Genomic DNA, 16,886 nt, shown 5'->3' on the forward strand with positions numbered 1-16,886 from the left:
TTTATCAGTCTGTATGGATCGGAAATCTATAGTTGAGCTGAAACATGTACTACAGTTGACTGCTTCAAGGGAAATCCTGTCTCAGAAGGGTGAGGTTTCAGTGCTAGCATCCCTCATAACACAGGAATAAAGAGCAGGGTAAGAATGGGCTTCCCATCTGCCACATGCATAAAAACATGGATGATAAAGGTGGCAGACAACCTACGTTTTTTTTTAATCTGTCACTTCAAAGAAGTCCTCAGATAACCCTCAAGTGCGCAGACAAGCAGGCTACAGGTTGCATGCAGAAAATTACTGTGATTTTGGCCAAAATTTCCACTTTCATTAGTCAAACACAGAAGGTATTTTAGTTACATTATCAGAATCCCAACACACAGGAACAGGTTCAACATTTATTTAAAAAATAACAAAAACCAGTTCTCTTGCATGTTTTCGCACATACTGCTTATAAATAAAATTATTATTCCAGTCAGAAGACACAGAGATGTATCGAAACTGTGACTTCAAAAATAGCTGGATCCTAAGTTGCTAGAAGTGAGCCACCTCACATCAATACTCATACTTCAGTTGATAAACAAAGGTTTCCATTTCTGTTCTCATGCTCTGTTTAACTTTTGTAAGTATCACAGACCTAGATAACACCAAGAAACAAGCTTAGATTGAGTTTAGGTTGCACTCCAAATCTAAGAAAAAAAGTGTCATGAAGAAAACACGACTAGGCAATATAGAAATGATGTCCTCAAAAAGGCATCCACTATTCCAATAAAGTAAGACAATCTATTTTCCAATTTTTAAATTTATTTTTGGAAATAGAACTAGCAACTAGCACAATAATTTGAGAGTTCTGGTAGCAAATGTTTGAAGTACTCTTAAACAAGAACACATACCAATTGTATCAGAAAAAAGTTTCCAAAGAACGTTAAAGGCAAGAAACAGCTTTAAAAACAGAGCTATAAGAGCACCTTAGAACTATAGGCTGATGTGAAGTGCCCTTTAAAATACAGCTAAAACACTTGCTAAAAGAAATATAGTTACCGAAGAACACAAGAGGCATTAAACAGTTTAGAAGCTACTGCTGATTTGGTGGAGACAGGGGAAGAGTAGAAACTTGCTGCATCCTGATACAATCTTACAAAAGGAATTCCTGTCACAGAAATAATACAGATTCTGGAAAAAAGTAAATTTATTGCCTTGCAGAAGACTTAAAAATGCAATAGAGAAGGAAAAGATTTTGAGAAACAAAACACAGCAATCAACAGCTGTTGATCATAGAATTACTTAGGTTGAAAAAGACCCTTAAGATCTTCGAGTTATATAGAATGTTTTTTATGACATTATATATATGTATGACATATATAGAATGTTTTTATGAACAACAGTTCAGTGAAGACAAAGATTCCAACTTCCTACCAATTTTACCAAGGTTCTCGGATGAATCACAATTACAGAATGGTTTGGGCTGGACAGGACCTTCAAAGACCATCTAATCCACTTCCCCTGACATGGGCAGGGACATCTTCCACTAGATCTTGTTGCTCAAAGACCCATTCAGTCTGGTCTTGAACACTTCCAGGGATGGGGCCTTCACAACTCCTCTGGGCAACCTGCTCCAGAGCCTCGCAACACTGACTGTAAAAACTTTCTTCCTTGTGTCCAATCTAAACATACCCTATAACTGTTTAAAGCCATCACCCCTTGCTCTGTCGCTTTAGGCCTTGGTAAAAAGTGTCTTTCTTAATAAGCCCTCTCTAAGCACCGAAAGGCTGCAATGAGATCTCTGAGCAGAGCCTTGTCCAGGCTCAACAACCCCAACTCTCTCACACTTGCTTTGTAGGAGAGGTGCCCCATGCTGTTTTCATAGTCCTGCTCTGGACCTGCTCTCACACACCCACATCTTTTTAGTACTGGGTGCCCCAGAGCTGAACACGGTACTGCAGATGGGGTCTCACAAAAGCAGAGCAGTGAAGGGAGAATCACCTCTCTCTACTTGCTGTCCATGCTTCTTTTTAAGGAGCTCAGGATATGGTTGACTTTTTCGGATGCACACTTGTTGCCTCATGTCAAATTTTTCATCCACTCCCCAAGTCCTTCTCTGCAGGGCTGTCCTCAATCCACGCATCCCCCACTCTCTACAGCTGCTGGGGATTGCCCAGACCCAGGTGCAGAACCCTGAGGTTCACATGGGCCTGCTCCTCAAGCCTGTCAAGGTCCCTCTGCATGGCATTCCCTTACCTCCAACACATCAGCTGCACTGCTCAGCTTGGTGTCATCTGCAAGTCTTCCAAAGGCACACTCAAGCCCACTGTCTGTGTTACTAATAAAGATACTAACCAACATCAATCCCAATACAGGCCTCTGAGGAACACCACTTGCTAGTGATCTTCATTTTGACATTGAGACAGTGACTACAACTCCTTGGATGTGGCCATGCTGCCAGTTTCAGCGCCTTATTCGCCAAACAGTTAATCCATTAAACCCATATCTCTCCAACTGAGAGACAAAGATGGGTTATGAGACCACAACATGCTGTCTGCAACAGATGAACACAAAGCTTGAGACACAGAAAACATGTATATCTGTATCTTGTTACTCACTTTCTAGATTTCTAAGATAGCAACAATTCACATGTGGGCCACATTTTAGTAATTTTTTTAAAACAGGTGAATGCTCAAAAGTTTTAGTTACTGTCCTGGAAATATCTAAAGGGACTTGTCAGAAGAGAAGGGCACAGAGAGAGAAAAGAATACAAAAAAGACTTGACAGCCATTACTAATAAGGGAGAAAGTAATTTCTCATACAAGAAAACAGATGCAATAAGAGCTTTTGGATGAATTTCTCTAGTGCTTACAAAGAGAGCACTTAAAAAGGAGACTCAGCAAATGCATGCCTTCCTTTCCACCCCTCCGACTGATTACTAAAAACAGTCTTTGCTTGACTGCAAGGGAGAAACTTACGCAAACAGACGAGATTCATTCCCCTGCTGGAGACTCACAGCAGCATCAAGACACCGAGGACCTGTAGCGGACCTGGCGCACGTCAATGGCTCCACTCGAGCAGGCACCGGCGGGAGGCGGTACACGAGCCCCCCTTCGCCCAAACACCCCGGCACCGGTGCCCGGCTCCCCGAAGAGGAAAGAGCCTTCACGAGCCGGCCAAACGCTCCGGGGGAGCCGGAGGAGGAGGGCACGAAGCCGCCTCCAGCCGCCTCCCGCTGCAGGGCTCGGGCTCACGGGGCCGCTGCCATACCTGGCCGGTACCTCAGCACCGCCCGGGCTGCCACCCCCCGGGCCGGGAGACCGCCGACACCTCTCCAGCCCTGCGGGGGCAGCCCCCGCGGGCTCCAAGCGCTGCTGCCGGGGGAATGGCGGGGGGACACCGTTACCTTCGCTCTTGCCCAGGATGCGGCAGCAGAGGCTCTGCAGCAGAACGTTGGGCGATTTTTGGTCCGGAGCCGCCATCGCCGCGCGGGAGGCAGGAGGTGACGCGGGGGCCGGGAGCGGGCGGCAGAGCCGGAGCACAGCAGAATGGCGGAGGGAAGGAGGGAGGCGAGGACGCGCCACCCGGTCGGCAGCACAGGGACCCGGCAGCACCTCCCGCTCCCGCCACCGCCTACGGCGCCATTTTAACGGGACCCGCCGAAAGCCGCAGCGGCGGCCGCACACCCACAATGCCCCGCGCGGCGGGAGCGTCCCGCGCGGCGGTTCCGGGGCAGGCGCCGCCCCGCGCGCGTGGGCAGGAGCCGGGGCGGGAACGCGCAGCTGGGGCGGGACGTGCCCCGTCCGAGGCACCGTTCCGGGCTTGGAAAACGCCTCTCACATACCCCTCAAAGCCTCTGAAGCCACGCTCCATCAAAGCACAGATTCACTTCAACACAGATCTTCTAACGAGTGCGGGAGACGGAGGCCTTCTCAGGCCATCACGGGCAGGAGCGAAAAAGTCCTTGATGGAGGGTTTGCGAGGACTTCAGGCGTGGGATTGCAGAATGCACGCACGGATGCAGAGTAATCCTGTTGCCAAAATAGGTTCTTTCACCCTGTGTGCAAGAGGCCAATCCACACACAGTCGAGGTATTTGGTTTATTTGCAGTTCTGCACTGAAAGGGGTGCTGGGTGGCAGATCCACAATAGCACCCCAGCTACCAAAACTTTTTACTATTTATACATTTTAGCAAACGAGGAATTAGTGTTTATTGGCTACAAGTTATGTAGTTCTTAATTAGTATTCCATCTTCTATTAATGATTCCCTTGCTTCTCATTCTAATTAGTCCACATTCTCAGTCTTTCTCTTCGTTTGAGTCGGTGGGTTTCTTGCATTGGTGGCCGTGAGTCGGTGGTCACAATCTCGTCCTGCTGGAATTACCTTTTATCCAGTCAGAGATGATTTCAGCACAGTTGCTGAGTTGGCTTTATTAGTCTTCTTTTCCTTGGAAGTTCTGCCAGATGTCCTTGTGGCCCAAAATTCTGCATTCATTGTGTCCACCATCAGTGGTATGTCCTTCTTCCCAAGCTTTGTTAACCTCCCTCAGGTCGGAGATCACTGAAACATATCAAGCCCTAAACCTTAACAAGGCAATTCTTCCAACAACTAATTTGTCTTTCTAACACCTGGACATCACTTACTGCTTCTTAGCTGCTCTGTTTCACAGATTAAATCTTTTGTTGTTGTTGTTTAGGCTTGAAAGTATACAAAGATCAAACATCAGAGAACACACTTTCTTCAGAAAATCTTACATATTCCACATTTTGAAACAATCCCACATTAGCCCTGATACATAAAGAAATTATGTAGCTTTCTCACAAACATAACAACAGACAAGAGCTCAGAAGGAACACAGGGAGAACAAAAATTCTGAAGTACAAAATGAGGGAATGTACAGGCAGGAACAACCATTAGATTGTTGAAACTCAACTCTTTTCTATTATTTACCCATTAAATTTCTCCCAGTTGCATCGCTACCTTGCACTTTACATTTACAGAAGGCCAACTACACAAATGGTTTAAGATGGATATGTATTTGCACCTTGTTAGGAATATTTACTGGAAATTTCCCTACTAAATTTAAAGATGTCTTAGGTATCTCAGGATTTTGCCCCCAAACTCTGTTGAAGTAATTGAACACTGTGGATTACTTATGGGGAGATCAGGTTCACTTATTCCCCCTCAGAGAAGAACAAGCCGTGAGGTGGCTGCACTTCCTGTGATTTGGTGCCTTGGGGATCAAGGCACATTAGTGGCTTTTCCACACAAAGTAATTACCAATCAGGTTGGGTCTGGAGAAATGTGTGAGGATCCTGGATAGACGTCTCCATGCCCTGCTTGCCATGCAGCTGGGTGTCCCCAGTCCCTGCGGAGCTGCCGGGCAGCGTGGGGACCAGGGACAGCACGCTCATGGTTGGTCTGCGCTGCTCCCTGGGACCTGCTCCTCAGGCTTCTCACCCCTAGCTAGCACAGACACTGACATCACAAGATGTCTGAACTTCCATCTCTTCAGTAAATTCATGCTGTGTCCGGCCCAAAATACATACTTAGGAATAATTATTGCTCTTGTGCTGCAGGAGTCCTGCGTAACCCAAAAGAGGTGATTGGAAATGCTGCAGCAGCAGCCAGGTGAGCTTGGTGCACTGCTGGCTGTGAACAAATTTATTCCTGCATGCAACACGTGGCTTTCTGACGGCCCCTGTTGGCTTCATTGTTTCTGTGCAGCCACAGTTTTGTGTGGGTGCTTTCTACAGGCACGTACACGTGGCCTTTCATTATGGGAACATTACAAATGTAAACATCAGCTCATTGCTAGCATTACTGCTAGAAACAAATCACAATGGCAAGCCAAGAACTGGAACACATTGAGGACGTATGGGGGTTTGTTGCTTGGAATATTCTAGTAGGAACGTCCATAGTCTCATCACTCACACTATAGCTCTTCATTCAGTGATACATTCTTTAGATTCTTTTGAGAAGTAAAATAAGACCCAAAACTAATAAAGTTACCAGAACTTTATCCCTGTAAGTAAGGGTTGTAAGCTTCATTTCCAATAATTCTGAAGTAAAGACTTCAAAGATGGTGTGACCATTTTTTTTTTTATACTGAGCAGCAAAAGAATCTCTGTATTTTCTGCCTAAAGCAAACACAGTTGTGCTGCAAAGAGCTGGTGACTCACCATTGCTGCTAGTCACTTCAGATTTAGGTTCCTCCATGGAAGGTGTTAATCTGGCAAGCAGCAAATATGGTTGCTCACACGAGGCAAAAAAATAACTTTGGCAATTTTATCTGGAAGTGGTGTTCCTTTACAAAACCTTTACATTCCAAGGGAACCCAGTCACTCACAAATATCCTGTTACTGCATTTAAGTGGACATTACTAATTCTTTCTGGTCACGTTAGTCATTTTAACTAAAGCGATTGTGCCACTGGTCTGAAATCAGAACACATTATGGAGCAGCACAAATGAGAACATGCCACTGAAATGGGCTCACTCAGGGCTCCTGCAAGCAGCAGTACAAATACAAACCTAAGCTTTTCAACTTCAGCACAACCACATCCTATGTTATGCTTCTGAAGTAGTGTGATAGCCAACCATTCTGTTACATTACTGAGAATGTATCCTTTCATTTCTAGCCTCTTTTTCCTAAGGAAATGAGACTTAATGCAGTTATTCTGTATGGCAGTGCTTCCTCGTAACTGCTGGATCTCATCACCAATTTTAAACAAATTTAGAAGAGGGATAGATTTCTTAAGGATATTAGCAAAATTTAATGGAATTCAGCAGCTGAGAGTACTGAGGCCTAAGTCAGTGCCCCCTTGAAAAGAAAGGTAGGGAGAATTTACTTCTCCCTACTGTGTTTGCCCTTAGCAAAGCAGCAGATTGGTGTGCATACCCTAGACAGGTAGGTACATATCCTAGCTCCAAGCCACCTACGGTACCAGCTCTTCTTGCCCAGCCTGATGGATGGATGATTTAATAGAGAACTCTGGCAATAATGTGGAAAATAGTCAGAAAGAGACAAGAGGGATGGAAAATAGAGGGAAACTAAGCTTCATTAGTGTCACTCTTCACAGATCTTGATTTTTTCTTAATGGAAAGAATGAATCCTGCAATCCTGTTTAGAAATGCTAATTCTGATAAAGCAGGTTGCTAGCACTTGCAGTTTATTGTGGTTTTACCAACTCCAGTACAGCTATGATTGCTTAAATCAGCTTTAAAAATCTTATTTAAAAGGAGAAAGAAAAAATTTAAACTATTTTCTTACTGTGTAACCATAAGCTTAATTCACCTTGCTGCTTGGTCTCTCAGCATTGGACAATAAAAAAAAGTAATTGCTGCTCAGATTTTTCTCAGATTTTTCACAGTACAGAAAGTTCATCAGTTAGCAGAGTTAAATATGTGCTTTTAAAATTAGGACAGTCTCTTATAAGAAAATCAGCTCATCCTTAGAAGGTTAAAGGGACTGGTGATTCAGATCTGCTGCTTAAAGATCATATTTCTGATAGTGAATAGTTTTATAACAAAAGAACATGCAATGAGATCCATCAGGAGGTGGAAGCTGAAGCTTGCCAAAATAAGGCTAGAAACAAATGACAGTATTAATTCAATAAGGATGTTCACTCACTAGTGAGAGACGTTTAAAAGCGTGGTACTTTCTCCATATCTGAAACATTTTCAATCAGCCTTCTGGTACAGGCCTAGTGACCAGGTATGAACTGGCATGGGAGCTACTGTGTTGTGTTTACGTTCTGCACAAGATCAGTCTGGAGGGTATCATTGTCCCTTTTAGTCTTAAATTGTCTAAATCTTATCAATAGCTCTATGAAAAAGATCTTAATCCTTACAAAAAACCCTAAGGATTAATGATACTGATTTTGTGAACTCTTCTTTGGTTATGTCTACAGAGTACGATACCTTACATAGCTCTAGCTGTTCATGAGGCACACCAAAAGCAGTAGGGAATCATGCTAACACCTCCAGCATTTCACTGTGTTGGACAGACTTTTTTTATGTGTCATGTAGCCAATGTTAAGAATTACAGTGCCTGGAAATAGGGATGGATACTGTCTGTGCCTTAGTTAGCATATGGCAGCCCTGGAAGTACAGCAGCTGGGCCTCTTCTGGCTTCGGCGCCATGTGGCTTCTGTCCCTAAGCATATATTTTCCACATAGGCAACCTCATAATGGCCTAGGGACCTGCTATGCTGAGTCTGCAGCATTAAAAGGTTATTAAACTGATCTAATTTTTGAAAGGGCATATGTTTTGGGATGATGTTCTGTGACTCGGTTTTAGATAGATGTCCCTGTGCACAACTGGGGCTCAGATAAAGAGAGAGTTTTATCCAGTTCAACCCTCCTGCTCGTGTTAGTTCTGCACCGCAGCCTATTTGTTGTGACTTTCATAATATTACTACCACCTCTCCATTTTAAAACTCTTCACTTCAGCTGTTCCTCTGTTGACTGAGAAGCCTAAAGTATGTTCCATAATGCCATATACTTACAGAAAGTCTACTGAATTGGTGTTAGTATATCAAAAAAGAAACCTGTGTTTCTCAATACTTAAAGAGATACCAGAAACTATGATTTCAGCTATATAAGTGCCAAACTAAGGACATTTTCATTTTTTTATTTGGGATTTTTATTCAATATTTACAATAAAATAACAGTTTTGGATCACAGAGTCACAGAATGGGTCAGAGTGGAAGGGTCCATAGCAGGTCATCTGGTCCTATCTTCATGCTCAAGCAGGGCCATCCCAGAGCTGGCACAGGATTGTGTGCAGACAGTTCTTCAATATCTCCCGTGAGGAAGACTCCACAACCTCTCTGGGCAACCTGTTCCAGTGCATGGTCACCCACCCTGTAAAGAAGTTCTTCCTCATGTTCAGGTCGAGCTTTCTGTGCATCAGTTTCTGCCCATCACCTCTTGTCCTGTTGCTTGGCACCACTGAGCAGAGCCTGGCTCCATCGTTTTGACATCCCGCTTCAGATACTGATAGACATTGATGAGGTTCCCCTCTCAGTTGTCTCTTCTTGAGGCTGAACAGGCCCAACTCCCTCTGCCTTTCCTCACAAGAGAGAGATGCTCCCGTTCCTTAACTATCTCTGTAGCCCTCCACTGGACCTGCTCCAGAAGATCCATGTCTCTCCAGTTCTGAGGAGTCCAGAACTGGACATAGCACTCCAGATGTGCTATGTGCTAGGGCTGAGTATTCATCTAGATCCTGAGGGGCAGGATCTAGATGAATAACATTAACTATCTAGATGAATAATATATGCTACAAACTGGAAGTAGTACTGATGTTTTGCATCTCGGGACAGTTGTCTTTCTTCTGCTGGTGCCTTGGCTATCTGAGAAGTTTCATTCTTTTCCAGTAGTCTTTAGTCATAAACAGAATTGCTTTCCAACAGGAAGAGACACAGACAGTTGCATATTGAAGCCCACTCCACATTAAATGCTATTGATCACACAGGGGTGGACACCATTATGTATCTTTCTAAAGAACAGTGTAGCTGCAGCCAGCAAACAGATTCCAACAAGCTCAGTAAAACTACATGACATTTTCTTAGTTCCTGTGCTCTCCGTCATATCAGTCATGTTACATATATGGAGTTTCAGTAAAAAAATCACATCAAATCATTTTCTGCCAGCAATTCCATGAAAATATTTTGCAAGAACACTTCTATTTTGTCAAAACTCCCTAAAATACTGTCAAAATATTTTTGAAAGTTAAAACAACTTTTTGATAACTATTTTAATTTTAAAAATCAGAGCAATAATTTTGGAAGGAAGCCTGGAATGAAGCCCTGTAATAAAACTGAGTTAATATTTCTAAATATATATGTTTCATTTTGAACAGAACATCAGCTTTTCTATAGGAGTTTTGACCATATGTGGCTTCAGTATTTAAGAGCAAAGACTTTTGATCTTTATCAGCCCTAGACAAAGGTGTGCATGGGGAAACTATCCAAATAAGTCACTGAATAAAAAAATAGCATGTAGCAAACTAATCCAGAAAGATGTGCTAATATATTTGTAAGGAAATTATTTCTATAAATGTGATAATATCACTAGGCAAACATAACTCTTTAAATACAGCATAAGTCAATAATAAAGCTCTACAAAGCATTGCAATATTCTGCAAGCAGGAATGACGAAATAATTGGAGTTTTCTGATTTTTTTTTTTGGTGGTATTGTTTTATCTGATTTCACTATAAAGCAATAAAGTCAGGGTTATTACTTTATTTTAAGACCCTCACTTTGTTTACTCATTTCCCGAGGCACATATTTCTCATTCCAGTAGCAACTCTCATGTCTATGTGAGCTGAAAGCCTCTAGGTCAAGGTCTGGGTTTTTCCTTACATCACACGGAAGAAGAGACAGCAATCAGTTGGCAAAGGAGGAACCAATTCCCCCCATGCTTTTGTTTTAAATGTCAAAAGTATTCATGAACATAAGCAAATGCCATCTTGTGATTGTACTTGAGCTAGCTGTATTTAAGCAGTTTTCTGACCGTGTACTCTTTAAGGGGTCAGTCTGAAGATTTCACTCTGTAATGCTTTTTAGAGTGTTTTTTGATTTTTCTGCTTTCCTCTCAGTGTTTGGAGAGTTTATCCTGATGCTCATTTTTTCCTTTCCAATGAACTAGTCAAGAAAATGATGTACTAGCTGTGTCCCTAGCTGTGTTACATGTATAGGGTAAACAGTTTTAAAAATAGAAGGAAACATAATTTTCTTTCCTGCAGGTTTATTTTGAGTATAGCAATTAGTCATTTTGTAGCAATGTGTACCATACTTCCAGACAAAAATGACTGTCAAGGTGACAATGTCCCTTGCAGAACACATCTTGACCTTCATCTTCCTACAAATATTGGAAGACAAATTGCTATTCACTTTAGTGAACTCTTTGTATTTATGAAGCTGATTATCTGTCTCCTCAAGTCCACTTCATACCAGCCTGAGCTTTTTCCATTAGAGTTCTTGAAGATTACTGACTTCATTCACACTATTAGGAGGAGTCTGTATATATTACTATATATTTGTAAGGAAAAACAAACAAACTTCAATCCATAGCCTTCTTAAGAAAATAAGAACAATTCCTAGTGTTCCTGTCTGCTACATTCTAGCCTGATGGTTATTATCCCATGTATCTACATTAGTGAATATGGCATTTTTCTCTGTTTTCTGCATTAAACTATTGACTCTTTTTTCTATGCCTGGTTAAAAAACCACCATATTTGATTAGGTTAAGAGGTGCAATAAATAGGTCTAACCAAGTGACTTTTAAGGCTTGAATTTATAAAGGCATGTAGGAATACATGCCCCTGTGGCTGTTAAAGCATTGGTGGGTTTTAGGCTTGTAAATGTCTGTGAATCCAAGCCTACATTACATGCTCCCAGATACTCAGATTAGAGGAAGCTGTAGAATTTCCAAGTGCAGCTTATTATTACCACTGTTACACTGCTAGCAATAGAGGGACAAAAGGAGTAGCATTGGAGCTGCAAACATTTGCCAATTTTTAGGTGTGTGCTTTAGCAGGGGAACCACATTTGGTTCCTACATGCAGGAGCATTTCATTGTCCTGAGGCAGAGTAGTTTTTCTGTAGGTAACTTCTTATGTGTTATACTGTTCAAAGATTTCTTAAATATGGTATCTGGTGGACTAGAAACTAATCTCAACACTTCCTTCTTCCTGAAGATCTGCAGCAGTTAAAGCATATTCTAGGAGAATTAGCCTCCCAGAGACAGATATAAATACGCACAAGCGATACAATCAGGTAGTAACTGGAGCCTTTGAGAATGAGTGTTGTTGACCCTATTTCTTGGGTTTCCTCTGTGTGATTAGATCAGCTCTAAACTGAAAGCCTGTGTAGCCATATCCTGTGTTTCCATTTATAATGTCAGATAACACCTTCCATCTCAGGATGTCTGTCCCCGCACATATATTTTTAGTATTCTCTGAGGCAGAAAAGGGTTATAATCCCCATTTTATACAGAATAAAATATGGAGATGTAGACAGGCAGAGATGAAGCATTTTTGCCCAAGGTTATAAAGAAAAAATCTGCCCATTTGAGGAATATAACCCAGATATTCTCTTTTTCTTGTACTTTAACCATGGAACCATCATTCCCTCCTACTTAGAATGCTCTCAGTGTTTTTAAATGCTGCAATTATCCTTTGACTGCTTTCTATTTAAAGACAGGGATATATACTCAGCACTTCTCTAGAAGGCACAACAGCAGCATATATTTGTTAAGAACAGATTGTTCAGGTTTCTCAAGTCTCCTGAAGAAAGAAGTCATTATTATCTTTCTCGGGCAAATACGGAGTTAAAAGCCAGAAAACCCTCTTATCCTCAGTATAAGAAAAAATAGTGAACACTATATTCCTGATAATTTAGAAAGAATTGTTCTTTTCATGAAGATTGGGATTCTCTGGATTATGATTACAGTTATCACTGTTTCTTTATCGGGAAGAGAGTATAGTAACAGTGGCATAATCTCTGTGTAAAAGTCTTCTAATAATCTTGTTTAGTAGCATCTTTTCTCCAAAATGAGTTGCTGGCAATCTGAAGAAATGAAATTTTCCTTCCATTGTTTCTGATTTCTTACAGAACTGCATGGTGAGGATTATTGTCCTGCTTTATAGAGACACTATGAGACAACTAAATATGTGATCAAATAGCAAACAAAGCAGAGTCCAGTCCAGGAAACTGTGCAGGTTCATTTCATTTCCCAGTCACTTCCTCTGCTGGACACAAACACAACACAAACCAGACAGAGCTGTTTATCAAACCATTAAGATGGAAAACATCACACTGAGTCATTCCAACACAATCTGCTTCACTGAATAGAGAAAGAATTTCAGCAACAAACCTTATACAAGCTAATACTTGAAAAATCAGTGTTAGATGAAAATCATAAGTTTTCCTCAATTGTCTAATATGATGTGAGGCATCTAAATTCAGTTATGGGCACCTTAGTATTCGAGATGCCTAGTTATATTTGCTTAAGAGAAAAGTAGTCATGTGGGAGGACTTCAGAATATTGGAATCTATTGGGAAAAATAGAAAGCCTGTGACTGTGTAATTATAGACCACTGCATGTGTGAGGCAGGAATACTGCCACACATTCAATCCCAGCTCAGGGGTCTCAATTTCCATTTGCTCTTTCTGTGTAAGACCCTATGTTGCAGGGAGCTATAGCCATTCTTTAACAAAGTCAATACAACACCACCACTGCATTTATCTAGCTCATACTTACTACCTGTGTTGCACTGGTGTTGACTCTTTAAAAGGTGAGGTAAATAGGAGAAAATACATGTTTCCTCCTGATGTACCCCAGTATTACAGCCTTAGTGTAATACTGCAGCCTATCCATCGGCATTTGCTGCAGCAGAATTGTAGAGCCTACTGCTGGCAGATCAGGGAGTGATGTTTGCTTGGGGGTGCAGCATTGCTCCCAGGTGGCCCCCGCATGTCTTCCTCTGCATGGAAAGAGGGGCGTAAGGAGGAAGCTACTGGGTGCCCAGGGGGTGTTGCAGTATGAGGTTGGGAAACTTGGAGGCTTATGCTTGTCAGAAGTAACTCTGGGTGTTGTAGGTCTAATACCAGATGTTCTAATACCAGATGACAGACTCCACATATCTTCATGTAAAATTAATGTAATAAGGGAACTATCTATGTTAATAAGTACCAGCTCAGCTAATATATTGTGTGCATCTGGTAATCATAAATTTTCTCTCATTTTAATCCCCTATTCCATTTTAAGGATAAATTACTTATTGTTTGAAAGTGGGCAAAGTTGTCTAGAGAAAGTTAACATTTTTACAACTCTCAGCTGAAAATGATCAAAAGAGCAAATAATCAGCGAACTCTGGATTTCTGATAAAACCAAGTTGGTCTTCTACAAAGTTAATTAAATTTAAAAAATGAGGTCATTTGGCTGCATAGTAAGACCAAGCTATAGACTGTTGGGAGAGATCTCTCCCGGTGAGTTTTCCAGGTTATATTTCTATCCGTGTTTGCTTCAGAAGATGCAGCCGAACAACTGCAACCTGAGAACACAAGAGTACCACAGCAGAAATGAGACAAGTAAAACACAAGTGCTGCGACATGACATTTAGTAAAACAAGCACCAGAATCTGAATCTAATATTCTGCTGCTATGAAGAGCAGAACAACACTAAAACAAATCAGAGCTCAAGTTTGATCTCAGAGCCCCTTTCTCTGCTTGACACAGCATCATATTGGTAAGCTGTGTTATAAACCTGCTACTGCTGCTAGGCAGCATGAAACAGTAAGTTGGTAGTGTTGCTATTAGTTTTGCTATAAGGAGAACGAGCATGAAAGCAGGTTTATTTGGAATATCCAACTGAAGTTATCAGTCCAGTGACCGTTCTTCTGCTCTTCAAAAGACTTAGATGCAGAAGATCAGAGCGCTTTGTTAAAAAGGAGCGTTTGCAGTCCATCCCCATGCCCGGAGCTGACGGCAGGTGTCACTGCAGAAGGCACAGAAAATGCAGTCGCTGTTCCAAAGCCGCGCTCGCTCCGGCGCCCTGTGAATGCCCCGCCGGGCTCCGCCGCGGCAGCCTGGCCATGGGCTGGGTGGCTCTGCCCTGCGGCGGCCGTCATCAGCTCCCTTATCAGCTAACTGCAGTGATAATTGCATATCAGCAGAAACGAAAAGCACGTACCCCCTAGTTAATAAAGGGCCTGTATAGTATTATTTGAATGCAGACTGAAGCTCTCGCCTGGGAGAAGAGGGCTGTTCAGTCCTGCCTTGCTGTCTCAGGACGCATTAACTGTTCAACACATATTCCTGGTTTCTGCCCGCTGTCTGAGACTGCTGTTGTTTGTGCACACTCTAGAGACAGTCCAGACTTGCCAAGAAACCAAACTAACTTCCCTGTGCACACCGCAGGGCATGGGCTCTTCCCAAAGCTTTTCCACTTCTGCTCAGGCAAACGCCACAGCAGCAGTTCAGTTCCACAGGTTCACACTTAATCATCTCAGCTGTTAAAAAAATGTGTGGTGCAGCAGACAGATGCCTTTCTTTCCTTACTACTATTGTTCATCTAAGGGAGGAATACATGTCATCCCCTCGTGACTGGCCCAGAAGCTAAGCCCCGTTCTTTTCTCACAGTCAGTGAAGCTAGCCAGACAGAACAGACTGAGGTCCAGGGGAAGTTCAGTGAGACTGCTTCAAAGGCTGGAAAGGAGTATATTGGAAGGGGGAAAGATCTTCCACCTGTACAGCTCGCTCGGGGTTCTGCATTACCCGGTTCCACCAGCCAAATTGCTGCTTTTAAGGCAAAAGAGATTTTGTGGAGATCGCTGAACAACACACCACCATCTGGGATAAGTGATATATGAAGAAGCAGGTCATTATACCAAGTGTGCTACTCTCAGTGTCTCTGTAAATGAGAACAGAGATCACATGAGGTACAGCTTCTAAGATCTAAAACAGCTAGGATCTAATTTTTGTGCTGTTAGTGCCCCTCCACATTATCATCTCCCAGAGAAGCAGGCGGTGATGGTATCCCTCTTCACATCTTCTCATCCAAAACTTCCCCAGCCTTCTGAGCAAAATCTCTGACTTATGAAATATCAGATTGAATGCTTCATAAATTCACATGAGAATAATAAGCTTTCTTGCACCAGAGGAGTGTGGGTTTGAGCTGTTCTGTCTCTGTGATTCTCACTCTTGGAGCTCTAGCTTCCCATATTTCTGAGGGTTTGCCTTGACAGACTGCTGTTGGACCACACATGTGCTCTGCATGCCCTTGTGTTCTTCCCCCTGAAGGCATTAAATACGGAGCAGCCCCATCTGCCATTCTGTTCTTTTGCCATGTATACTCCAGATTAACAGGACTCTGTAGCAGTGGGGAAGGAGAACAGGTTGTGAAAAGAGAACAAACACAAAAATAAATTTTATAGAATTAAAATTTGTTCAGAATACAACAAATTGCCAGTGCTATTTCAGCAGGTATATGAGAGCTTGTGGTATCAGTGCTGCTCAGGAAAGAAAATAACATTCAGAATTTAAGTAGCAAGAGGAAGTTAAGCTTCAGACACTGAAAAAGGGATTGCAGAAGTCAGATCTAACTACAGAAAACACAGAACTGTACACCTACATCTTTTTTCTTAGGTGCTTAGTAAAATGACTTGCTGCTTAGACTGGGTTGATCCCTTGAGTCCATTGTGTCCTAGTCCTTCAGGGAGCTACAGAGGAGCTGCAGATAATCCTTTTTTTTTTTTCCTCCTAGATGAACAAATTCCACACATGAATGAGAGGACATGACACTGTCAAGCATGCCAAAGGAATGAAGTCAAATCAGAAGGGCACAATCTCACCCTCGGGAGAACAAGAGGAGGTGTGCAGGACGCCTGCTTTCACTGCTGTGATGCATGAGAGCCTGAGGTTGAAATGACGACCTTCAGGACACCCTGCAAGATTCAACTGCTTGCCCAGCTCTTTCCTGCAGGTGTGAGGAAGGGTCGTATGATTTATTGTGTATGTTTTGTTGAAGTTGGTGATTTTTTGGTGTGTGTAGTTCACTCGCAGAATGAAATGGGTCTATGAAAACTCAAAGTGCATCATTGCTTTCAGATGGTAAGTTCCATCTTGTCATTTAAAGCAACTTTTTTTCCTAAAGATAAAAACCAGTAGTGCATTCTATAACTTTTTGGCTATTATTCAAAAATTTCTTTCTGTCTCATGTCTTTTTGTACATACTTCTTAGAAACATGAATAAACCTGTGGAAAAATCTTGATAATATATTGGAAGGTAATTTGGAAGATCATAATTAAGTTAATATATTTATATTTTTACTAATAACAGAAGTGATTTTAAATAAAAAAATAGAGAATTTACTTACGCTAATCCAGAAGTATTCAAA

At 42.2% G+C, this 16,886-nt stretch overlaps 2 protein-coding genes across 3 annotated transcripts in view; one reads left to right on the forward strand and one right to left on the reverse strand.

Moving 5' to 3' along the window:
* Nucleotides 1-3,469, reverse strand: part of TUBGCP3 (tubulin gamma complex associated protein 3) — a 49,524-nt gene extending 46,055 nt beyond the window's left edge. The window contains exon 1 of one of the 2 annotated variants that reach the window (XM_042038765.1): nucleotides 3,383-3,469. In XM_042038765.1, coding sequence (XP_041894699.1) covers nucleotides 3,383-3,458 — 76 coding nt within the window. In that variant the 5' untranslated portion in view covers nucleotides 3,459-3,469. Of the gene's footprint in view, nucleotides 1-2,954; nucleotides 3,134-3,382 lie in introns of those variants that run through there. The other variant, XM_042038775.1, reaches the window with a different exon arrangement.
* On the forward strand, nucleotides 14-16,601 carry LOC121666922 (collagen alpha-1(I) chain-like). Its single transcript, XM_042032946.1, has 3 exons — nucleotides 14-89; nucleotides 2,943-4,067; nucleotides 16,253-16,601. Exons 1-3 carry the CDS (start codon nucleotides 14-16, stop codon nucleotides 16,285-16,287), a joined length of 1,236 nt encoding a protein of 411 aa, XP_041888880.1. The 3' UTR covers nucleotides 16,288-16,601.
* Nucleotides 16,602-16,886: the final 285 nt, after the last annotated feature.

This window comes from Corvus kubaryi, unplaced genomic scaffold (assembly GCF_017639235.1).
Source record: "Corvus kubaryi isolate FWS band 111438036 unplaced genomic scaffold, C.kubaryi_AGA036_p1.0 133, whole genome shotgun sequence".
NCBI lineage: Eukaryota > Metazoa > Chordata > Aves > Passeriformes > Corvidae > Corvus > Corvus kubaryi.

Coding starts and splice junctions, on each gene's coding strand:
- LOC121666922 (XM_042032946.1), top strand. CDS start 14: ATGGATCGGAAATCTATAGTTGAGCTGAAACATGTACTACAGTTGACT. Junction 90..2,942: donor GGAAATCCTGTCTCAGAAGG/GTGAGGTTTCAG, acceptor CTTGACTGCAAG/GGAGAAACTTACGCAAACAG. Junction 4,068..16,252: donor CCAATCCACACACAGTCGAG/GTATTTGGTTTA, acceptor TTTTCCTCCTAG/ATGAACAAATTCCACACATG.